We start from the raw sequence: 25,692 nt of genomic DNA, 5'->3' as shown, positions 1-25,692 counted from the left end.
CGAAAATATTGATACCCTGGACAGGGACAATATTTTACTGTCGTTAGAACAAATAAAGGATGCATTTCTTTATATGCGTGATGCACAGAGAGATATCTGCACACTGGCATCACGGGTAAGTGCTATGTCCATTTCGGCCAGAAGAGCTTTATGGACACGACAGTGGACAGGCGATGCGTAGAGGAGTTATTTGGGGTCGGTCTATCGGATTTGGTGGCCACGGCTACGGCCGGGAAATCCACCTTTCTACCTCAAGTCACTCCCCAACAGAAAAAGGCACCGACCTTTCAATCGCAGCCTTTTCGTTCCTTTAAAAATAAGAGAGCAAAGGGCTATTCATATCTGCCACGAGGCAGAGGACGAGGGAAGAGACAGCAACAGGCAGCTCCTTCCCAGGAACAGAAGCCCTCCCCGGCTTCTACAAAAGCCTCAGCATGACGCTGGGGCTTCGCAAGCGGACTCGGGGGCGGTAGGCGGTCGTCTCAAGAATTACAGCGCGCAGTGGGCTTACTCGCAGGTAAATCCCTGGATCCTGCAGATAATATCTCAGGGGTACAGGTTGAAATTAGAGACAGAGCCACCTCGCCGTTTCCTGAAGTCTGCTTTACCAACGTCCCCCTCAGAAAGGGAGACGGTTTTGGAAGCCATTCACAAGCTGTATTCTCAGCAGGTGATAGTCAAGGTACCTCTTCTACAACAAGGGAAGGGGTATTATTCCACTCTTTTTGTGGTACCGAAGCCGGATGGCTCGGTAAGGCCTATTCTAAATCTGAAGTCCTTGAACCTGTACATAAAGAAGTTCAAGTTCAAGATGGAGTCACTCAGAGCAGTGATAGCGAACCTGGAAGAAGGGGACTTTATGGTATCCTTGGACATCAAGGATGCGTATCTCCACGTTCCAATTACCCCTCACACCAGGGGTACCTCAGGTTCGTTGTACAAAACTGTCACTATCAGTTTCAGACGCTGCCGTTTGGTTTGTCCACGGCACCTCGGGTCTTTACAAAGGTAATGGCCGAGATAATATTTCTTCTTCGAAGAAAAGGCGTATTAATTATCCCATACTTGGACGATCTCCTAATAAGGGCAAGGTCCAGAGAACAGCTAGAGATGGGTTTAGCACTATCTCAAGAGGTGCTAAAGCAGCACGGATGGATTCTGAATATTCCAAAATCCCAATTAATGCCGACAACTCGTCTGCTGTTCCTGGGGATGATTCTGGACACAGTTCAGAAAAGGTTTTTCTTCCCGAAGAAAAAGCCAAGGAGTTATCTGACCTGGTCAGGAACCTCCTAAAACCAGGAAAGGTGTCTGTACATCAATGCACAAGAGTCCTGGGAAAAAATGGTAGCTTCTTACGAAGCAATCCCTTTCGGCAGATTCCATGCAAAGGGATCTGTTGGACAAATGGTCAGGGTCGCATCTTCAGATGCACCTGCGGATAACCCTGTCGCCGAGGACAAGGGTATCCCTTCTGTGGTGGTTGCAGGAGGCTCATCTATTGGAGGGCCGCAGATTCGGCATGCAGGATTGGATCCTGGTGACCACGGGTGCCAGCCAGAGAGGCTGGGGAGCAGTCACACAGGGAAGAAATTTCCAGGGAGTGTGGTCGAGCCTGAAAAAGTCTCTTCACATAAGCATTCTGGAACTAAGAGCAATCTACAATGCTCTAAGCCAGGCGGAACCTCTGCTTCAAGGAAGACCGGTGTTGATCCAGTCGGACAACATCACGGCAGTCGCCCATGTAAACAGACAGGGCGGCACAAGAAGCAGGAGGGCAATGGCAGAAGCTGCCAGGATCCTTCGCTGGGCGGAGAATCACGTGATAGCACTGTCAGCAGTATTCATCCCGGGCGTGGACAACTGGGAAGCAGACTTCCTCAGCAGACACGACCTTCACCCGGGAGAGTGGAGACTTCATCCAGAAGTTTTCCACATGCTATTAAACCGTTGGGTAAAACCAATGGTGGACATGATGGCGTCTCGCCTCAACAAAACACTGGACAGGTATTGCGCCAGGTCAAGAGATCCGCAGGCAATAGCTGTGGACGCGCTGGTAACACCTTGGGTGTACCAGTCGGTATATGTGTTTCCTCCTCTGCCTCTCATACCAAAGGTATTGAGGATTATACGGCAAAGTGGAGTAAGACTAGTGGCTCCGGATTGGCCAAGAAGGACTTGGTACCCGGAACTTCAAGAGATGGTCACGGACGATCCGTGGCCTCTACTTCTGAGAAGGGACCTGCTTCAGCAGGGTACTTGTCTTTTTCAAGACTTACCGCGGCTGCGTTTGACGGCATGGCGTTTTGAATGCCAGATCCTAAAAGGAAAAGGCATTCCAGAAGAAGTCATTCCTACCTTGATAAAGGCAAGGAAGGAAGTCACCGCGAAGCATTATCGCCGTATTTGGCGAAAATATGTTGCGTGGTGCGAGCAGCGGAGTGCTCCGATGGAGGAATTTCAACTGGGTCGTTTTCCTACATTTCCTGCAATCAGGATTGTCTATGGGTCTCAAATTGGGATCTATTAAGGTTCAAATTTCGGCCCTATCAATATTCTTCCAAAAAGAATTGGCCTCAGTCCCTGAGGTCCAGATTTTTATCAAAGGAGTACTGCATATACAGCCTCCTGTGGTGCCTAAGGTGGCACCGTGGGATCTAAATGTAGTTTTAGATTTCCTCAAATCAAATTGGTTTGAACCACTAAAGAAGGTGGATTTGAAATATCTCACATGGAAAGTGACTATGTTACTGGCCCTGGCTTCGGCCGGGAGAGTATCTGAACTGGCGGCTTTGTTTTATAAAAGCCCTTATTTAATTTTCCATTCGACATAGGGCAGAGCTGCGGACGCGTCCGCATTTTCTCCCTAAGGTGGTATCAGCGTTTCACCTGAACCAGCCTATTGTAGTGCCTGCGGCTACAGACGACTTGAAGGACTCCAAGTTGTTGGACGTTGTCAGAGCCTTAAAAATATACATTTAAAGGACGGCTGGAGTCAGAAAATCTGACTCGCTGTTTATACTGTATGCACCCAACAAGTTGGGTGCACCTGCTTCTAAGCAGTCGATTGCTCGTTGGATTTGTAACAAAATTCAACTTGTACATTCTGTGGCAGGCCTGCCACAGCCTAAATCTGTTAAGGCCCATTCCGCAAGGAAGGTGGGCTCATCTTGGGCGGCTGCCCGAGGGGTCTCGGCATTACTACTCTGCCGAGCAGCTACGTGGTCAGGGGAGAACACGTTTGTAAATTTTTACAAATTTGATACCCTGGCAAAGGAGGACCTGGAGTTCTCTCATTCGGTGCTGCAGAGTCATCCGCACTCTCCCGCCCGTTTGGGAGCTTTGGTATAATCCCCATGGTCCTTTCAGGAACCCCAGCATCCACTTAGGACGATAGAGAAAATAAGAATTTACTTACCGATAATTCTATTTCTCGGAGTCCGTAGTGGATGCTGGGCGCCCATCCCAAGTGCGGATTATCTGCAATACTTGTACATAGTTATTGTTAACTAATTCGGGTTATTGTTTAGGAAGCCATCTTTCAGAGGCTCCTCTGTTATCATACTGTTAACTGGGTTTTAGATCACAAGTTGTACGGTGTGATTGGTGTGGCTGGTATGAGTCTTACCCGGGATTCAAAATCCTCCCTTATTGTGTACGCTCGTCCGGGCACAGTACCTAACTGGAGTCTGGAGGAGGGTCATAGGGGGAGGAGCCAGTACACACCACCTGACCTGTAAAAGCTTTACTTTTGTGCCCTGTCTCCTGCGGAGCCGCTATTCCCCATGGTCCTTTCAGGAACCCCAGCATCCACTACGGACTCCGAGAAATAGAATTATCGGTAAGTAAATTCTTATTTTTTGTGTGGTGTTTTATTTTAATATTTTCTTTACAGGTGGACTACAGGTGCCAGCGGGCCCTTTATGTCCGGGCATGCTGGCACTTGTGGTTCTCCAAGTGCCAGCATGCTGGGGCAGGCTTGCTGGGACCTGTAGGCTACCTGTAAAGAACAATATTACTGTTCTTTGCAGGTGGACTACAGGTGCCAGCAGGCCCTTTATGTCCGGGCATGCTGGCACTTGTGGTTCTCCAAGTGCCAGCATGCTGGGGCAGGCTTGCTGGGACCTGTAGGCCACCTGTAAAGAACAATATTAACACACAATGAACCCCGCACCCACCGCCACCAGGGGTGCGGGGCATAGCACTGGGCTATCAGCCCAGTGCTGGTTATTGCTCGGGAGGGGGGGACCCCATTTTTATTTTTTGGGGTTCCCACTTTCCGAGGAATTCCAACCCTGGGCTGACTGGCTGGGGGGGCAGATTAATGATATGGCAGGGGGACACCACACTGAGTGTCTCCCCTGCTATGGCATTACTCCCCCTGGCTGGTTCTGCCTAGTGCTGGTTTTACTGATGTGTTGGAGGACCACACTTTTTTTTTTTTTTCAGTGGGGGGGGGGGGGGGGGGAGGGAGGGCTTGTTAGCTGCCAGTGCCTCCCCAACCAGTGACCTCACCGCACGTCACTGATGTGTACTGTATTGTGCCCTAGTGCCTGTGTTTCCATTATTATGTTGTTTACAGGTGCAAACCACCAATCTGGCTGAAAGATCTGTACTGTCTGTGGTCGGTCCCGTAGAAACCCCCATGGGTTACTTACCTAAAGGTTGTTTCCTTTTTTTCCCCTCGTAATTGGCATGGTTCCTCTTATAGGCTGCAGCAGCATCACAGCAACGCTGCTGGGTGCAGACATGTAGTCAGGTGCTGCTTGCTGCTGGAGAGCCGGGATCCAGGGGCCTGGAGGAGGTGCATCAGAGCGGCCGTGGGGGGCACCACTCGGGAGCTATAGTTACATCTGCCTCCTATGTGCCTCCACATGACTTGATGTTACACGTGTCAGCACAGAGGAAGCACTGAGACACTATGTGGTACAGTCTGATAGCGGCGGCTGCACCTGAGTACACCTGCAGTAGCAACCAGCACAGTGTTAAAGGAGACTGCTGCATACAGAGACATCCTTCAGTTTTTTTGCTAGATGATATCAGTGGCGCCCTCCAGACCCCCCCCCCCCCCCCCTCAGGGCAGCCGCCTAAAGCTGCCTAATGGTAGAGCCGGCCCTGCATGTTGGTGATCGGATGCTGCGTCTTCAGAAGCAGCAGAAGGTTACATAAGCACACAGGAGGTGTCTCTTTACTGAAGACGCCTCCTGCTGCATATTTTCTTGCAGCAGCTGCATCCAAAGACACAGCTTCTGTACAATTTGTGTCCATCTGTGAATCAGGCCCAGAGAGGGAACGTCTCACAAGTTTCATGTATAGAGTAACATTATGACAACAACATAAGGAATATCGCCTCACTCCTCATAGAACATTACATATAGGAATGGACATAGCCTGATTATTCTTAGAGCACAAGAAATAAACTCTTTTCACAGTCTTTGTGACTAACCCTATTTCACCCTCACTCTGACAAACTCTGTTCGTGTTCCAGACACGTCACTATATCTGGCTGATATGTTATTCACATGAACACTTGATTTCCAGCATCAATTCCAAGCTTAATGAAAGGTCACAGAGTGGTCGTATACATGCATATCAGCAGCAAATGACAATATTTCAACATAAGCGGCAGACTAGATGGGCCAAGTATTTTTTATCTGCCGTCAAATTCTATGTTTCTATAGTAGCTTCTTAAATTTACATTTTAATTGCTTTGAAATGTAAATGTGTTTTATAAAAGAATTATTGTCCAATTTAAAACCTTTATAGTATGGAAATTGTGACATGGAAGAGAATGTGACTATTACACAAAGAATTAATATGTAAATGAATCCGGAGATATATATATATATATATATCACAGGGTGAGAAATAAACGGCACTCAGGGAAACGGTAACTTTTAGAAGAATATGCAGTCTACGTTTCGGAGACCTTTAATCTCAGTTGTCAGGACATTAATAACAAACAGTGAACAGGCATACCTTAAATAATCACCCAGGTGCTCAGAGCGGCGCTTTCCCCCGCCTCACGGCTTAATCCCGCCGACGTCACCGGAAGTGACCACACTGCGGCGTCATCGGCCATGGCAGACCGAAGGGGAGTGAGCACAACGTGTAAAGCTTTACCCATCACCATGGTTACATTCTAAAACAAAAGCACAGCATCACAGTATTGAATGGAGCTTGCACATTAACACGATTAGCAACAATAATCTTGCTAATAATACTATTTGCTAATTGTCTTAACTAAAGATACATTGCTTACTGTGTAATAAAAAAACAATTACTTAAGAGCAAGATATTAGAAGCACTATCGCTGAGCCCAGGGTAAGCAAGATTATTATTTGTATGTCTTCTGGGATGCAGTGTTTCCACTCTGTTTAGTTTTCATTCAAATCCATCCAGTTGCAGGCCCAGAACAGGCTCCCTGGGTCAAATTTCTTTCCAGCTTACATCAACGGGAGGTATGATTGGTACCCCAACCTCCTAGTATGTCTTCTGGGATTCAGTGTTTCTACTCTGTAAAGTATTCTTCCAAATCTATCCAGTGTAAGGCCCAAAACGGACTCTCTGGGTCAAAGTTCTGCGCGGCACATATCGCCGTGAGTTCCGACCAACTCCAACTCTATAGTACAGTATGTCTTCTGGGATGTAATGTTTCCACTCTGTGAAGTTTTCTTCCAAATACATCCAGTGGCAGGTCCAGCACAGGCTCCCTGGGTCAAATTTCTTTCCAGCTTACACCAACGGGTTGTCCGACTGGGACCCCATCCCCTCAGTATGTCTTCTGGGATCCAATGTTACCACTTTGTGAAGTTTACTTCCAAATCCATCCATTGGAAGGTCCAGAACAGACTTCTTGAGTCAACGTTCTGCCCGGTGCTTTCCACCGTGAGGTCAGACCGAGACCGAACACCCCCTAAAAACCGACCAGGATTCAACTGGTCCACCTTGCGTTGTTTCATCCCAGTTGGTGCAGGGGTGTCTGAATGTATAACCGGCCAGACAAACAAACAAACTGACCAATTAATTTTATATACAATATAAGATATATAGCCCTGGCCCCAAAAGAGGTGGATTTTTTTACTTAAAAATCCCTGCCAGTATTTTAAATTGGATAATTAAGGGTATGGGTACCAAGTTTGGTCCAGATTAATCAAGCCATGTAGAAGTCTATGAAGAACAAACATGTACATCCCCTTGACAAAGTCCACATCATAAGACGAAATGCATTGGTACCTGTGCCTTGAGACATAGCAGGGGACAGATCATCTTAAATAGTTTTTTATCTTGTACGTTTCATACCTATTATTTCTCACTTGGAGATGTGGAAATCAACCTGTGATTTTTTTATACAAAATACCTGTCTCCAAATATTAGAAGTACTACTGATATTTTGGGACTGCGCAAAAATTCCTTTTGCTTTAACACAGTGCCTAGTGACATTCTAAGTTTTGCAATAACTGTACAAACTATGGGGGTAATTCAGAGTTGATCACAGCAGCAAATTTGTTAGCAGTTGGGTAAAACCAAGGCCCTCATTCCGAGTTGTTCGCTCACTAGCTGCTTTTAGCAGCATTGCAAACGCTAGGCCGCCGCCCTCTGGGAGTGTATCTTAGCTTAGCAGAATAGCAAACGAAAGATTAGCAGAACTGCTACTAAATAATTTGCTGCAGTTTCTGAGTAGCTCCAGACCTACTCCTAGATTGCGATCACCTCAGTCCGTTTAGTTCCTGGTTTGACGTCACAAACACGCCCTGCATTCGGCCAGCCACTCCCCAGTTTCTCCAGCCACTCCTGCGTTTTTATCTGGGACGCCTGCGTTTTTTAGCACACTCCCTGAAAACGGCCAATTTCCGCCCAGAAACACACACTTCCTGTCAATCACACTACGATCACTCGAGCGATGAAAAAACGTCACTCGAGCTTGTGCAAATCTACAAAGTTTTGTGTGAAAGTACTTAGCGCATGCGCATTTTTGCAGTTTTTTCACTTGATCGCTGCGCTGCGAAAATCGGCAGCGAGCGAACAACTCGGAATGACCACCCATGTGCACTGCAGGAGTGGGTGGGGGGTAGATATAACATGTGCAGAGAGAGTTAGATTTGGGTGGGGTGTGTTCAAACTGAAATCTAAATTGCAGTGTAAAAGTAAAGCAGACAGAATTTACCCTGCACAGAAACAAAATAACCCACCCAAATCTAACTCTCTCTGCAAATGTTATATCTGCCTCACCGAATACAAAAGATGTGCAGTAGTATTGGCGCTGAGTCCGTAAGATGTACCCTTATATTACTAAGGGAATATATAAATGAGATCTAGTGGATGTATGAAGTACAATACATTTTATTGAACATACATACACAACATTGAATGAAGTTTAAAAAATTAAAAATGCAAACTTAATGGACACGATACAATACATATATGTGCAACTGGAGCTGGGGGATAGTGACTTGGTTAAAGTGCTGGTGCAATAAGCAGATGGTAAGTCTCTCACCCTTTGGTGGCCCTGCGGTGGGCTAGCTTAAGAAAGCAATGCTGGTCCGGCGCTGATGTAGCCCGGCACCACCGCACAGGGCAGAAATCAGCTTCTTAGTCCTTTGCCAGGTGTTCACCGTTCCCAGGTCCAGTGTTCAATCCAGTGTAACAACGCGTTTCGGTCATTTATTTTAGACCTTTTTCAAGTTTGTATCGTGTCCATTAAGTTTGCATTTTTAATTTTTTAAACTTCATTCAATGTTGTGTATGTATGTTCAATAAAATGTATTGTACTTCATACATCCACTAGATCTCATTTATATATTCCCTTAGTAATATAAGGGTACATCTTACGGACTCAGCGCCAATACTACTGCACATCTTTTGTATTCATTGAGTATTCAGGGATTTTGTGTTTGTCCCTATCCGTGTTGTCAGTAAGGCTGCCTTGTCTGCTTTTATTGCGCAACCCTTGTGAATGCACATCCGTTTCTTTATATCTGCCTCACCTGCAGTGCACATGGTTTTGCCCAACTTCTAACAAATTTTCTGCTGCGATCAACTCTGAATGACTCCCTATGGGGGTCATTCTGAGTTGATCACATGTAGCAACTTTTTGCTGCTCGTGCGATCAACTTGACGCCGCCTATGGGGGAGTGTATTATAGCATAGCAGGGCTGCGAACGCTTGTGCAGCCTTGCTATGCTAAAAAAGTTTCCTGCAAAACAAGACCAGGGTGAGACTTACTTACCCTGTGCGACGGATGCAATGACGAAGGTCCCGGAATCGACGTCAGACATCCGCCCTCCAAACGCCTGGACACACCTGCATTCGCCTCACCACGCCTGGAAAACCGTTAGCCCCAGGAATGCCTCCCGCTTGTCAGTCTTCTTGCAATCGCAGCTGCGATCACTTTTTCCGCTGGCGGCGCCGCTGCCCGGTGAGCAACAACGCACCTGCGCAATGCGTCCATGGCACATGCGCAGTTCCGACCGATTCGCACCGCTGCGACAAACTGCAGCGTGCGAATGGGTCGGAATGACCCCCAATGTTTCTTATTCTTTTTTTCTCTAACGTCCTAGTGGATACTGGGGAATAGTATATTACCATGGGGGTATAGATCGGGTCCACTGGAGCCTGGCACTTTAAGAATCAATAGTGTGTGCTGGCTCCTCCTCTCTCTGCCCCTCCTAGCAGACTCTGTTTAGAAAATGTGCCCGAGGAGCCGGGTGCATTCTGTTGCTCTCCAGAGAGTTTTCTTCAGAAATTTCTTTTAGTTTATTATTTTCAGGCACACTGGTTGTCAACCAGTCTGCCTGAGTTGTGGGACTTAAGGGGGGAACCTAACCAACTTCCTAAGAGTTAATGGTTCGTAATCCCAGCTGACAGGACACGGAGCTCCTGAGGCGCTGTTTCTCACATCCCCAGGTTGTGAGCCCACTCCAGCAGCATGCCGTCACCCCTTAACAGATGCCAAAGTCGATGCGGTGCGGTGAGTGTTACACCGGGGTCCTGGTTAGCAGGTCCCCGGTGCATATTGGCGGCATGAAGGGACAGTGTTGACCCGGCTCCGGGACACGGTGCATACTGAGTACCCAGGTTGTCAGCATGGTGAATGGGGGCTGTTTACTCTTGTTTTCACACTTTTATAGAGAAGGCCAGTATAAAAATAATGCAGGGACCGCGCGTCATTATGAGGGTGGGGCTTCCCGAAGAGCGGGACCAGAAGCCAAACGGCACCATTTCCTGCTGCTGCTACTGCTGATGAACAGGCTGCTCGCAGAGAATGTTCCTTCAGGTCCCACTGAATCACCATTGTAACTGGAACCAGGGGGTTATAGTGAAGAGGGGAGCTCATAATCAGCAGTTCTACCGCTGTGTGGAAAATTACACTTAAAGGACACCCAGCGGGGCGCTGCTCAGTCTGTGGTGTAGTGTGCTGGTTCCAAGTTATCTCTGTGTCACTCCATTCAGGGTAGTCTGGGTTAGTGTGCATATCTCACTAATACTGCACAATGGCCTTCAATCCAACCCGATCACGCGCTGCTCTTCGCTGCGGTGCGATCGGGTCTGGAATGCGCACGCGCGTCGTTGCGTAGCCGGGCAACAACGCTGACAGCGAAGAAAGCGGTTGCAGCGGCGACCGCAAGAAGATTGACAGCAGAAAGGCATTCCGGGGCGTCAACTGACCATTTGAAGCCGTTTTCGGGGAGTGGTAAGAAAAACACAGGCATGTCCAAGCGAACGAAGGGCGGAGGTCTGACGTTAAAGCCGTGACCATCATCGCTGGAACCATCACACAGGGTAAGTATGTCCAGGGCTGGTCTTGTTTTGTGTGAAACTTTTTTAGCGTAGCAGGGCTGCACAAGCGATCGCAGCCCTGCTATGCTAAAATACACTCCCCCATAGGCGGAGATTAGTGGATCGCACCAGCAGCAAAAAGTTGCTTGGTGCGATCAACTCGGAATGAGGGCCTATGTTTTCATGCTAATCTGTGTGTTTCTACTCAAGCATGTCTGCAAATAAGTCTGTGTGTACTTTATGCAGGGCTAGGTTTACACCCTTATGTGTACCCAATGCTCAATTCCTTCACAAGGTAGTAATGTGCAGGAACCTGAGTGGATGGAACCATTTAAAACTATGATTTTCAATATTAATTCAGAGTTAGCTATGGCTAAGCAAGAAAGGCAAACCCTGAAACAAACTATGGACACGTTTATGGTAACTGCTACCGACCACATACAGGCTCTTCAGCCCCCCTGTCGGTCTCTCACAAACGCACTCTCCCTCACTTATTACAATCTGACTCTGATTCTGAACTACCAGAGTTTGATGAAGGAGAGGCTGAGGTGGACGAGGATGATTCCCTGTTCCCGGGTGTTGAGAACCTCATTTATGCCATTAGAGAGGTGCTCAATATCCCTAATAAGGAGGAAGAACAGGCAGAGGAATTGTATTTTAATGTGAAACCAAAGTCCTCTGCAACCTTCCCAGTTTCTAAAGAATTAGGGCGGTCATTCCGAGTTGATCGCTCGCTAGCTACTTTTAGCAGCCGTGCAAACGCATAGTCGCCGCCCACAGCGGAGTGTGTTTTCACTTTGCAAGTGTGCGAACGCGTGTGCAGCCGAGCGGGACGAAAACGTTTTTGGCAGTTTCTGAGTAGCTCTGGACTTACTCAGCCCTTGCGATCACTTCAGTCTTTTTGGTCCCGGAATTGACATCAGACACCCGCCCTGCAAACGCCTGGACACGCCTGCGTTTTTCCAAACACTCCCTGAAAACGGTCAGTTGACACCCATAAATGCCCTCTTCGTGATCAGTACGAGATCCCGCCGGACAAGATCCCGCCGGTCGAAATACTGACACCGGGATCCTGACCGGCACAATACCGACAGGGGGGCGAGCGCAACGCAGCCCCTTGCGAGCTCGCTGCACTCGCCATGCTGCATGCACGGTACCTTGCTACGCTCGGGACACTAATTTATTCTCCCTCTATGGGTGTCGTGGACACCCACAGAGGGAGAATATGTTAGGATTGTGCCGGTCGGGATCCCGGTGTCAGCATTCCGACCGCTGGGATTCCGTCCTGCGGGATCTTGACCGCATCCCCCCTCTTCCTGTCAATCTCCTTGCGATTGGCTGTGCGAATGGATTCTTCGTTAAATCCATCGCCCAGCAACGATCCACTTTGTACCCATACGACGCACGTGCGCATTGAGGTGCATACACATGCGCAGTAGTAACTTGTTTGCTGCGCTGCTTAAAACCGCTGCGAGCGATCAACTCAGAATGACCCCCTAGATTCCCTGGCTAGGGGGCATGGATAAATCCTGACAAGACATTTATTACCCCTAAATGGGTGCTAAGTGGGTGTTAAATTCATTCTCTTTCCCTACAGAGGATAGGAAAGTCTGGGAAAACCCGCCGACAGTGGATACTTCTGTGTCCAGTCTGTCATGTAAGATCATTTCACCTGTACCTGGGGCTGTTTCCCTTAACCACTTAATTGACGATTTATTTCGCCAAAAACTGCTCCAAAATTGTCGGGGGGGGGTTTTATGAGTGAATTAGGCGAAGAACATGAATTCAACCCTATCCCAAATGATTTTAGAAAAAAAATAAGTTTTATTGTGTGTTTTTTTTTTTAAATGTAAAAAATATCCCCCCCCCCCCCCCCCCCAAAAAAAAAACATTGAAACATCAATCGGGAACATTGCAACCATCAGAGCATCGCGACCATCGCGGCTTTCATTTTGAAAGCCGGGACAGCCTCCAGGTATACAGGGGGAGTCTGGGGGTGGCTTTGGAGGGTTAATTTACACTCCCCAGCGGCTGCCATTGTCTGCAGCCGCTGGAGGGGGTCCTGCCGTGCTGACCGATCGGCAGTACGGCAATCAGTAGGGGAGAGTGCAGGGAGACCTTCCGGTCCCTCTGACAGCAGCAGCGGAGGGAAGTTTCTCTTCCCTGCCACTGCTAACACTCTTTATCTGACCAGGTCAGAGAGAGCACTTGCAGGCATGGTCGCATCTGATCGCAAAATTGGAACCACTCTTAAATCAATTTATACTGCAGCAGGTGTAGGCCAACGCCCTACCATAGTATGTGGCTGGATTTATAAAGCCATGGTGAAATGGTCTGATGATATTCTGAAAGGGTTACTAACACTACCTCAAGATGAGATAGTTACATTACTACAACACATCCAAGATGCTGTGAACTTTATGAGTGAGGCTGTTAAGGAACTTAGTATCATTAACACCCGTACCACTGCTATGGCAGTATCGGCTCGTAGAGCCCTGTGGCTACGTCAATGGTCAGTAGATGCTGATTCTTAAAAAGAGGTTGAAAACCTTCCTTTTACAGGTGATGCCTTGTTTGGAGAAGTACTGAACAAGTGGATATCGCAGACAACTGCAGGTAAATCTACATATCTGCCGTCTTCCCCACCACCTGCCAGTCCTTTTCAGATGGCCAGATTCAGAGGCAAGGCCAGAGGAGCCTCCTTTGCTGTTAGCGGATCCTCTTCCACGAAGCCCTCCGTGTGACAGTTGGCCCTAGCAGCGAGGCAACTTTCAGGTAGGTGCTCGCCTTCAATACTTCGCCCACATACAGTATGGGCAGAGTTCTGCCGGGATCCTTGGGTGAGGTACCTCATATTTCAAGGATACCGGCTGGAATTCCAGGAACTCCCTCCTCTCAGATTCTTCAGTTCAGGCTTACCAGCTTCACAGGAAGCAAGCAGTGCAAAAGCTGCTTTCTACAGGAGTTGCTGTTCCAGTGCCTCCTCAGCTGCACACAAAGGAGTTTTACTCAAGTTTCTTTGTGGTACCAAATCCGGATGGTTCTGTACGACCTATCTTGAACCTCAAAGCCCTGAACCCATATCTTCGGGTGTTCAAATTCAAAATGGAATCTCTAAGAGCAGTGATCGCGAATCGGAGGAGGGAGAGTTTCTGGTGTCCCTGGATATAAAGGATGCATACCTACATATCCCAGTTTGGCCCCCCTCACCAAGTGTTCCTCAGGTTCGCGATTCTGGACCAACAATTCCAGTTTCAGGCCTTACCCTTCGGTCTCTCCACAGCCCCAAGGGTATTCACAACGGTGTGGTATTGAAGGTAGATAGTAACTAGGTTGACAGTGTCTAGGTTGACCACTATTGGTCGACAGTATCTAAGTCGACAGAGTCTTTAGGTCGACATGGTTTAGGTCGACAGGTCAAAAGGTCGACATGACTTTTTAATGTTTTTTAGGGTCGTTTTCTTTGTAGAGTGACCGAGAACCCCAATTAGTGCGCCGTGTCCCCTCGCATTTCTCGCTTCGGTCACCATGCTTCGTGCAAGGTTACCGTTCCCAATTGTAGTCCACGTGGATCGTTAAGTAAGAAAAGGTTAAAAAAAAAGAAAAAATGTATGAAAAAGTCATGTCAACCTTTTGACCTGTCAACCTAGAACATGTCGACATAGAGAAACCCTGTCGACCTAGTTACTGCCGACCAATAGTGGTCAACCTAGATAATCTCGACCTAGTTTCTGTCGACCTAGAGACCAGATCCCATTCACAAAGGTCATGGCAGAAATTATGCTACAACTGCACATGAGGGGTGTCCAAATAATTCCGTACCTGGATGATCTCCTGATAAAGGCAGTGTCCAGGCAACAGCTGCTGCACAGTGTCGACTTGACTACTCGTTTGCTTACGGACCATGGTTGGATACTCAATTTCCAGAAATCTCACTTGGAACCGTCTCAGAGAATTCAGTTCCTGGGGATGATCCTGGATATGGTGTCTCAGCAGATATGCCTTCCTATGGACAAGGCCTTGACTATTCAGTCATGGTCCAGTCGGTGCTGAAACCTAGCGTGGTCTCAATTCATCTGTGCATCCGCCTGCTGGGAAAGATGGTGGCCTCCTACGCGATACAGTATGGCAGGATCCACGCGCGACCATTTCAACTGGATTTGCTGGACAAATTGTCTGGATTTCACCTGCACATGCATCAGCATATAACCCTGTCACTGAAAGCATGGATATCCCTGCTATGGTGGCTACAAGTCCTGCATCTGGTGAAGGGTCAAAGTTTCAACACCCAGTCATAGACGCTGTTGACAACAGATGCCAGCCTCCGGGATTGGGGAGCTGTGACTCAAGGAGCGCAGATCGAGTGGACGTGGTCCCTTCAGGAATCTACTCTTCCAATCAACATCCTGGAACTCAGGGCAATTTACAATGCTCTAATACAGGCCTCATACCTCCTTCGGAATCAGGCCATCCCGGTGCAGTCAGACAACGCCACGGCAGTGGCGTACATCAACCAGCAGGGAGGAACAAGAAGCCGGGCCGCAATGCGAGAGGTGTCAAGAATACTCCTCTGGGCGGAAGCAAACCATGGCCATGTCAGCCCTTTACATTCCAAGAGTGGACAACTGGGAAGAGGACTTCCTAAGCAGGCACGACCTCCATCCGGGGGAATGGGGCCTCCACTCTCAGGTGTTTCAACAACTTGTTCACCAGTGGGGTTGTCCACAGATAGACCTGATGGCTTCTCATTTCAACAAGAAGCTCCGTCGTTACTGCTCCAGAACGAGGGACCCGCAAGTGGTAGCTGTAGACGCTCTGGCGGCACCATGGCTTTACCAGTTCATTTACCTGTTTCCTCCAATCCCACTAATCCCAAGAGTTCTCAAAAGTCTCAAAGGGAAAGGGTTCAGGCAATTCTCATTGCCGGTTTTGGCCTCGTCAGGCCTGGTATGCGGACCTCCTGACCCTGTCGTTGGAGGAACCCTGGCCTCTGCCGCTTCTCAAGGACCTTCTTCAACAAGGTCTATCCAGACTTACAGTGGCTACGTTTGACGGCCTGGGGCTTGAGAGGGAAATTTTAACCAGGAAAGGGTCATCCCTCCAAGGTGGTTTCCACGATGGTTCAGGCTCGTAAGGTGGTTACCTCCAAACATTACCACCATATTTGGAAGAAATATGTTTCTTGGTGTGAGGGTCAAGAATGTTCTCCTGTGGAATTTTGTCTGGGCCGGTTTCTACTGTTCCTGCAAGCAGGAGTGGATAAGGGCCTGCGTTTAGGCTCCATCAAGGTTCAGATTTCGTCTCTCTCTATCTTCTAGAAACAACTGGCGGTACTTCCTGAAGTACAGACCTTTCTTAAGGGGGTGTTGCACATTCAGTCACCCTTTGTTCGTACCACTGATCCTTGGGACCTCAATGTGGTGTTGACCTTTCTACAATTGGATTGGTTCGAACCCTTGCATAAGGTGGACTTCAAATACTTGCCGTGGAAGACTGTTATGTTACTGGCCTTGGCTTCGGTTAGGCGAGTGTCAGAATTGGGGGCCTTGTCTTGCAAGAGCCCATACTTGGCATTTCATGAGGATAGGGTGGAGCTCAGAACTCGCTGACAGTTTTTGCCGAAAGTAGTGTCCGCCTTTCATGTAAACCAACCACTTGTGGTTCCGGTCTTATCAGACACTTCAGTTGCTCCAAAGTCCCTGGATGTTGTGAGGTCTTTGAAGATTTACATCAAAAGGACTGCTCGTCACAGGAAGTCTGACTCGCTTTTCATCCTCTATGATGCTACGAAAATTGGTCGTCCTGCCTTCAAGCAGTCCATTGCTCGTTGGCTCAAATTAACTATCCAACAAGCCTACACTTCAGGCCCACTCCACAAGGTCAGTGGGTTCTTCCTGGGTGGCTGCCCGGGGAGTCGTGCAGCAACTTGGTCTGGTGTGAACACGGTTTGTTAAGTTCTACAGGTTTGACACCTTGGCCAAGGATAACCTTCAGTTTGGTTAGGTGGTTTTGCAGTGGTCTCAGCACTCTCCCACCCGTTCTGGGAGCTTTGGGACGTCCCCATGGTAATCTACTATTCCCCAGTATCCACTAGGACGTTCTAGAAAATAGGAGTTTAATACCTACTGGTAATTCCTTTTCTCGTAGTCCGTAGTGGATACTGGGCGCCCGCCTCAGTGCTTCGTTTTCCTGCTTACCTGGTTGTAAGTGTTATTGTATGGGTTTGCTGTTGCTTCCCTGTTCCATATTTGGTTAGCGATGCTATCCTTCTATCGTTAGCATTGCTTTCCTCTGTTCTGGTTAGCTCGGGTAGCTTATTGTTCATGTGTTGGTTTGTTAACTCACCGCTTTGTGTTATATCCTTCTCTCAAAGTATGTCCGTCTCCTCGGGCACAGTTTCCTAGACTGAGTCTGCTAGGAGGGGCTTAGGGGGGAGGAGCCAGCGCACACTATTGATTTCTTAAAGTACCAGGCTCCAGTGGACCCGATCTATACCCCCATGGTAATATACTATTCCCCAGTATCCACTATGGACTACCAGAAAAGGAATTACCAGTAGGTATTAAATTCCTATTTTTACATATATACTGATTATAATTTGTTAAACCGAAGATCTCCAGGCCAAAAGCTAAGTGAATCAGACAACCCCCTTTCATAGTCACTTTCTATACCACACTAGGAGGCGCTCTTTTATTTCACTTAACTATACATATATACATATTTTCACTTTTACATATATAGATACAGTATACAGTACAGAAGTACAGGATGTTGTTTATGAAGTGCACCAAATGCACACAATGAAAGGCGTGACTTTGTGTCAGTGCATTGACCAAGCAAACATCACAGCTATATGGAACAGCAGTAGGGATCTGCAGTCATGTGGTGGATGTGGAGGGTGCCTGGCTACAGCACTTAGGACAGACTGAAACATGGATAGATGAAGGGAGTGCCAGGTAGGAAGAGGTTGTAGTAGTTGCGGTGGAAGATGATAATAACAGTGTGGATAAACGTTTTGTATATTGTCTTTGTTGCATTTCTCTATTAAGGATAGAATGTTGTCTATTATCACAATACGGTAGAGTGTTCTCGGCCTTAACATCATTTATGGTCTAATTTGTGTATCTCGACTGATTGTTTTAGAACTTTTTTTAATAACCTCCTCTGTTTGGGCACATACACGCATGGATCAGTATCAGCCTGGACTGGGCACTTCTCCTCCAGCCTTTCCTCTGAGCTCCCAGTCACCTCCGGATTGTTAATCTCCCCGTGAGACCAGAGCTGCTCTCTGCATTGGCCAGCTCCTCATCACTCTCCTTTCTGGGTGTCTCACTGCCCACGGATCCCAATATGTTGGGAGGGATCCAAACTGCTGCCACTAGGGAAGGGCATTGGCCTGCATTGGCATGCCCGGTCCGGATTTCAGACAGGGATGAGGGAATCTCAGGGATTGGGTGGGCTTTGCGAGGCAGCAAGAGACTGGTTGGTGGAAAGGAAGTCTCCTGGGAGTGTTGCCAATTATGTGGTGGAAGTAGGAAGTATTGGCAAGTATGTGGTAGCTCCACATGTGGAAATAATCAGTCTTGGCAGCAATTCTGCACAGGACGTGTCCTGACAGCGTGGGAGAGAGATGTACTCCATGAAGCGACAGCAACAGGTACAGTAACGGGGACCAACAGTCGGGCGTGTGTCACATAGTCACTGGAATAGATGTGTGTAAGATTTATTTACAGTCAGTAGTAAAGAGATTGTAGACTGGCTTCTGAGAGTAGAAATATTGCTACATTTATATAACTATAAATGACAAAACAAAGAATCGGAAGAGAATAAAGCCGTTTAACCAGTCTAGCTATTAGAACAGGCCCATTATACAGGTCACCCACGTTTTAGCACTATTAATATTATAATATAGAGCTCATTTCATATTTTGTTCCGTTTTTTTACTGTATTCCTTAATTTTATGATTCTGAATTTTATTGTTGTGTTTACAGACGTATACACATCACAAAAGCAACTCTGAATTATCTGAATGGAGATTATGAAGTGGAGGCAGGTGCCGGAGGGGAGCGGAATGCATATCTTAAGGAGCACAACATAGAGACCTTTCTGATTGTGCGCTGCAGCCAGAAGCGGGTAGGAGATTGTGACGTACAAATCAGGGCAAATTTAGCTACCTGATTGATGGTTTGTTGTTGATACAGCATAATCAGACATGAATATGTGTATTTCTCTGCGTAAACTGTAATGATAAAACCTTTCCAACTACTATCGATGTAATAAATCACCTATGGTATGAACTCCTTACCAACAGAGTCCCTGAAATCGTTTAATCTCTGACTGGCAGTAATTTCCTATAACCAAATTATCAACAGTGAATACTATGCCATTTACACCCTCTAAAACCCATGCAAACCCCGATATACTATAGAAAGAGAAAAATGCAGCGCTATAAACTGAATATGTAGATATATATAATTTATTAAAAGAAAAATTGCAATATCACGTGAGTATTACTATAATAACACACAATGAGCACTAATTAAAAACTTAGAGCAGATGGGGCAATCTCAGCACAGCAAGTTAAAATGAATTAATATCACAAATGGAAGCCTCACATGATCCTTTGTTAAGAGTCCATGGAAATGATTGCCACAGTCCCAGGGGTGCATGAAACACTGTAGGAATATTGGTAGTCCTTGCGGAGTAGTTTGCACAGACCTTTAGAGCTTGAATTCGAGCATCAAATTCCCATGCAGAGCTTGGTCTTTTACTCCTTATTGTGGACGACAGTGAGTCCCTGTTTGAACCAATGTTGGACTTCTAGGCGTTATTCCAGGACATCTATAGGAATAGTGGTGTAGGCTTCTCCAAACCGACGCGTTTCGCTGTACAACAGCTTCATCAAGGTATAAGTGTCCATAGTGAGAGTGCCCCTTATAAAGGCTGTGCTGATTGCCCAATGATTGCAGCTGTAGCTCATTGTAGGTAAGATACAGTTAAAAAAAGCATAAACCTAAAACTTTAACCAGTTAGATAGAATTGTAATTAGCGGAGACAAGGTGATATGTATTTAACGATTTAATTTGAATAATATTTCATTGTTTACAACTGTGTAAAGTAAGAAACATTTCATGAGAATCACATGACCGCGGGATAATACTTCCGTTCTCCGGAACACATACCAGAGCCTGATTGGTGAGTTTGCGGGATGGCGCCGATCACGTGGTCTTGTATCCGGCCACGTGATCGGCTGCAGTCCCGCAGTGATGACACGGTTCCTCTAATCTATCGTGGAAAATAGTGATCACATGACCAGGGTTTTTTTCCGTCTGTGACGCCGGTCACAGGAAGAACATCATTTCTGTTTATGTGTAACTCCGGTCACGTGAATAGACCTGTGGAAGGGCAAATTTTGCCCACAGTCGGAATAGAGTTTACAATTAAAGAATAAGCATCATTTCTTTTATCTCCTATGTATAGAATATTTATATTCGATCTCTTCTTAAGATAATGACAATGTGATAACAATGTTGTACTAAACATAAGAGTAAGGTATACCACACAGGAACAGAAAAACAATAAATGGCATAGATCTTCTAAAAAAATATGTGTATATATATATAAAAGGTATAGTAATACTGAGTTTAATAGAGATGGACTGTTTCTATCTGATTCTGATATGTAGGAAAATGGATTGTAGCGAAACAGGTTATTACCCATAGAAAAAACTCTTTGTTGACCTCTTGTGGCCAAAAAGTAAAATTAATAAACTCATCAATGGTATCAATAATGGTAACAATTAATTAATATTAGTAGAGGTTAAATATAATAAATTAATTAAGTGATATGCCTATTTATTGTTAACAATACTAGAGATCATAATACTGCATTCAGTTCAAGTGCCTCGTTGAGGCCACTTGGATATAGAGAATTCAATCGGAATGTCCAAAAAATTTCTTGTCGGCATAAACGAGTGTATCTATCTCCCCCCCTGCATGTCGGTGTAATATGTTCTAGTCCAACTAATCGTAGAGAACTAGGATCTTTATTATGGTGATATAGAAAGTGTCTTGATAGACTATGTTTCGTAAATCCATTGATAATATTCCTACGATGTTCCATAAATCTCAATTTCAATGTACGAGTTGTTCTACCAACATATTTCAAATTGCATCCACACTTGAGTAGATAAATAACCCATGATGAATTGCAATTAATAAAGGTGGAAATATTTATAGTTCTCCCTTCTGGGGCTAGATCTATTAGTTTAGTTTTATTGCATGCATGAGCACATGTGGTGCATCTGTTGGCTCCGCATTTAAAAAATCCTTTGGGCTTTTCTGTTAGCCAACTTTGTACAGATTTAACCCCTTTATTTGATGTAAGAGTTTTGATTTGGCTTGGGGCCAATATATTCTTTAGAGATCTGTTCTTTTTAAAAATAAAAGTAGGTTTCGATGGAAGGATGTTACTCAGTACTGGATCATTTAGGAGCATATGATAATTTTGTTTAATTGTGTTCTTTATTTGATTTGACCTGTTATTGAATTTAGAAATAAATGCCAATTCATTTTTGTTATCAGATACATTTTTCGATTTAGGATAAAGAAGAGTGGATCTTTCTATTTTGTTGACTTCTGATACTGCTTTTTTAAGTATGTGTTGTGGATAATCCCTATCACCAAAGGATTCTAGTAAACCGGTCGCTTGAGTCTCATAAGCTTGGATTCTTGAGCAATTTCGTTTAATTCGTAACAATTGTCCCTTGGGAATGTTATTTTTCCATGATTGGTGATGCGCACTCTTATAATTTAAATAGGAATTATGGTCAACCTCTTTTATATAGTTGGAGGTATGAATACAATTATCTATTATCTCCAGAGTGATATCCAAGAAGTTAATTGTGGTGGAATTATAGTGAGCAGTAAAGGTCAAATTAAATGTGTTAGTGTTAAGGGTGTTAACCAATTGTGAAAAAGTGTCCTGATCCCCATCCCAAATAAAAAATAGGTCATCGATGTACCGCCCATAGAGGACGAGACGTTCGCCGAGCCCGCCTCCCCAAATGAGGTTCTCCTCAAGTAGACCTACATAAAGGTTGGCGTAGCTCGGTGCAAATCTCGTCCCCATGGCGGTTCCCATCGTCTGCCGAAAAAAAGTGTTGGAAAACATAAAATAATTGTGGGAAAGAATAAAGAAAATAGAGTCGACGATAAACTGTTGGTGTCTCTCGGAAAGATCCCTATCCATTGATAGTGTTTGTTTGATTGCCTGCACCCCTAGATGATGGGGTATATTTGTATACAGGCTAGAAACATCTAAAGTAGCAAAAGCATAAGATGGTTTCCAAGTGATATGTTGGATAAGTTCAAGAAAGTGTCTAGTATCTTTGATGTGGGATCTTAGTCGAGAGACACGGGGTTGCAGGTGACCATCGACATAGGCGGAGAGGGAGGAGGTGAGGGAATTAACACCAGAGATAATGGGACGTCCGGGGGGTGAAGTGATGGACTTGTGGATCTTTGGTAAGTGATAATATATGGGTGTAATAGGGTGTAGTGGAAAAAGAAATAATAATTCCTCCTTGGATATCAGAGCCGTTTGTAGGAGTGTGTGTAGCTCCTTATGATATAGGGGGGTGGGGTCACACACAAGGACTTCGTAGAAGTTTACATCATGTAGTTGCCGAAGGGCTTCTTTGATGTAATCATCTCTGTCCTGTATGACGAGCCCACCCCCCTTGTCAGCTTCCTTTATAATAATTGAGGTGTCAGCTGTTAGTTACTTGATGGCTCGCTTTTCCCATTTGTTAAGATTTTGTTTATTGTCACATTTTGATGAGCAAATGGATTTAAAGTCATCTAAAGTGGTTTTATAAAAAGTCTCCACCTGACTACTTTTAAAACTAATAGGAAAAAAATCTGATTTTAGTTTACAAATCTTTTTATCAATATTAAAAATCTTTTTTGTAGGGAATTGTGAATTGTTCTTATCATTCAATTCTTCCAAGATTTTTAAGGTAGGATCATCCATAGTATCTAATACTATTGGCATCTCCCTAACACATGAATCTGTATTTAGTTTTTTAGCAAAAAAACTTTTCCTACAAAGGGTACGGACAAACCGGTTTAGTTCAACATATAAATCGAATATGTTGGGGGATTCAGAGGGCGCAAATTTGAGTCCCTTACATAGGAGTGACAGTTCGCTAGAGGTTAGTTGTTTGGAGGATAAATTATAGATATTTCTCATATTTCTTTTTAGTTTTCCACATTTTACTCTCTTAAGTTTCTCTTTTTTGCCTCCCCGTCGTCCTCTATACTTTGATCTCTGTTTCTTTTGGATGATAGATATTTTCTCCCCCTTGTTTGTTCTCCATAGCGGGACTCTCGGTGATCTAAAAAAGAGGGGGAATTCTGGGGAGCTTTCTTCCCTCTATATTGTGAATCCTTGTGTCTTGCTCCTCTATAGAAATCCCTTTTTCCTTGTGGAGTGGGAAATCTAGTGAGTGAACCCTCTTGATCATACTGAGAAGTATTGGTTTTTGAATTGTTTTTCTTGTCATAATTGGAATCTATACCCTTTCTTGTTCTACTGGTGGGATCTTCTGTTGTATTCTTATATTTATTTCTATAGGTCCTGACCTCACCATATTTATAGTCGTCTGTATCACGCTTAAATTTCTTACATTTCATCTCTGTGATGGACATTTCGAATTTAATCACTCTTTCAGAGATCACACGGTCTCTTTCAATATACTCTGTGGTGGTTTTATAGTTATCTAATTTTTTTTTTAGAGTATCAATCTCTAAAACTATTTCCTCCACTTTTTGATTTCTAAATTTTATAACTAATTCCATCAACTGTATAGAACACTTGTCTAAAATGTTTTCCCATTCTTTCTGAAATTCGGGGATCTCCTGAAAGATTGAGGGTTTAAACAGACGTAAACCTCTAGGTATTAATTTTTTATCAATGTATTTTTGTAGGTTTACGCTGTCCAACCAATTTTCACCCACTAGATTTCACACTCCACAAGGCAAAAGGGATTTCTATAGAGGAGCAAGACCCAAGGATTCACAATATAGAGGGAAGAAAGCTCCCCAGAATTCCCCCTCTTTTTTAGATCACCGAGAGTCCCGCTATGGAGAACAAACAAGGGGGAGAAAATATCTATCATCCAAAAGAAACAAAGATCAAAGTATAGAGGACGACGGGGAGGCAAAAAAGAGAAACCTAAGAGAGTAAAATGTGGAAAACTAAAAAGAAATATGAGAAATATCTATAATTTATCCTCCAAACAACTAACCTCTAGCGAACTGTCACTCCTATGTAAGGGACTCAAATTTGCGCCCTCTGAATCCCCCAACATATTCGATTTATATGTTGAACTAAACCGGTTTGTCCGTACCCTTTGTAGGAAAAGGTTTTTTGCTAAAAAAACTAAATACAGATTCATGTGTTAGTGAGATGCCAATAGTATTAGATACTATGGATGATCCTACCTTAAAAATCTTGGAAGAATTGAATGATAAGAACAATTCACAATTCCCTACAAAAAAGATTTTTAATATTGATAAAAAGATTTGTAAACTAAAATCAGATTTTTTTCCTATTAGTTTTAAAAGTAGTCAGGTGGAGACTTTTTATAAAACCACTTTAGATGACTTTAAATCCATTTGCTCATCAAAATGTGACAATAAACAAAATCTTAACAAATGGGAAAAGCGAGCCATCAAGAAACTAACAGATGACACCTCAATTATTATAAAGGAAGCTGACAAGGGGGGTGGGCTCGTCATACAGGACAGAGATGATTACATCAAAGAAGCCCTTCGGCAACTACATGATGTAAACTTCTATGAAGTCCTTGTGTGCGACCCCACCCCCCTATATCATAAGGAGCTACACACACTCCTACAAACGGCTCTTCAAGACAGTGTGATATCCAAGGAGGAATTATTATTTCTTTTTCCACTACACCCCATTACACCCATATATTATCACTTACCAAAGATCCACAAGTCCATCACTTCACCCCCCGGACGTCCCATTATCTCTGGTGTTAATTCCCTCACCTCCTCCCTCTCCGCCTATGTCGACGGTCACCTGCAACCCCGTGTCTCTCGACTAAGATCCCACATCAAAGATACTAGACACTTTCTTGAACTTATCCAACATATCACTTGGAAACCATCTTATGCTTTTGCTACTTTAGATGTTTCTAGCCTGTATACAAATATACCCCATCATCTAGGGGTGCAGGCAATCAAACAAACACTATCAATGGATGGGGATCTTTCCGAGAGACACCAACAGTTTATCGTCGACTCTATTTCCTTTATTCTTTCCCACAATTATTTTATGTTTTCCAACACTTTTTTTCGTCAGATGATGGGAACCGCCATGGGGACGAGATTTGCTCCGAGCTACGCCAACCTTTATGTAGGTCTACTGGAGGAGAACCTCATTTGGGGAGGCGGGCTCGGCGAACGTCTCATCCTCTATGGGCGGTACATCAATGACCTATTTTTTATTTGGGATGGGGATCAGGACACTTTTTCACAATTGGTTAACACCCTTAACACTAACACATTTAATTTGACCTTTACTGCTCACTATAATTCCACCACAATTAACTTCTTGGATATCACTCTGGAGATAATAGATAATTGTATTCATACCTCCAACTATATAAAAGAGGTTGACCATAATTCCTATTTAAATTATAAGAGTGCGCATCACCAATCATGGAAAAATAACATTCCCAAGGGACAATTGTTACGGATTAAACGAAATTGCTCAAGAATCCAAGCTTATGAGACTCAAGCGACCGGTTTACTAGAATCCTTTGGTGATAGGGATTATCCACAACACATACTTAAAAAAGCAGTATCAGAAGTCAACAAAATA

At 44.9% G+C, this 25,692-nt stretch overlaps 1 protein-coding gene across 1 annotated transcript in view; it reads left to right on the top strand.

The window, feature by feature from the left end:
- Window positions 1–25,692, top strand: part of ADCY5 (adenylate cyclase 5) — a 984,560-nt gene that overhangs the window by 714,651 nt on the left and 244,217 nt on the right. The window contains exon 7 of the mRNA XM_063934061.1: window positions 18,771–18,912. Within this exon, the coding sequence (XP_063790131.1) occupies window positions 18,771–18,912 (142 nt within the window). The remainder of the gene's footprint in view (window positions 1–18,770; window positions 18,913–25,692) is intronic.

The sequence above is a fragment of the Pseudophryne corroboree genome, chromosome 7, assembly GCF_028390025.1.
Source record: "Pseudophryne corroboree isolate aPseCor3 chromosome 7, aPseCor3.hap2, whole genome shotgun sequence".
NCBI lineage: Eukaryota > Metazoa > Chordata > Amphibia > Anura > Myobatrachidae > Pseudophryne > Pseudophryne corroboree.
This window is presented reverse-complemented; position numbering and strand designations above follow the sequence as displayed.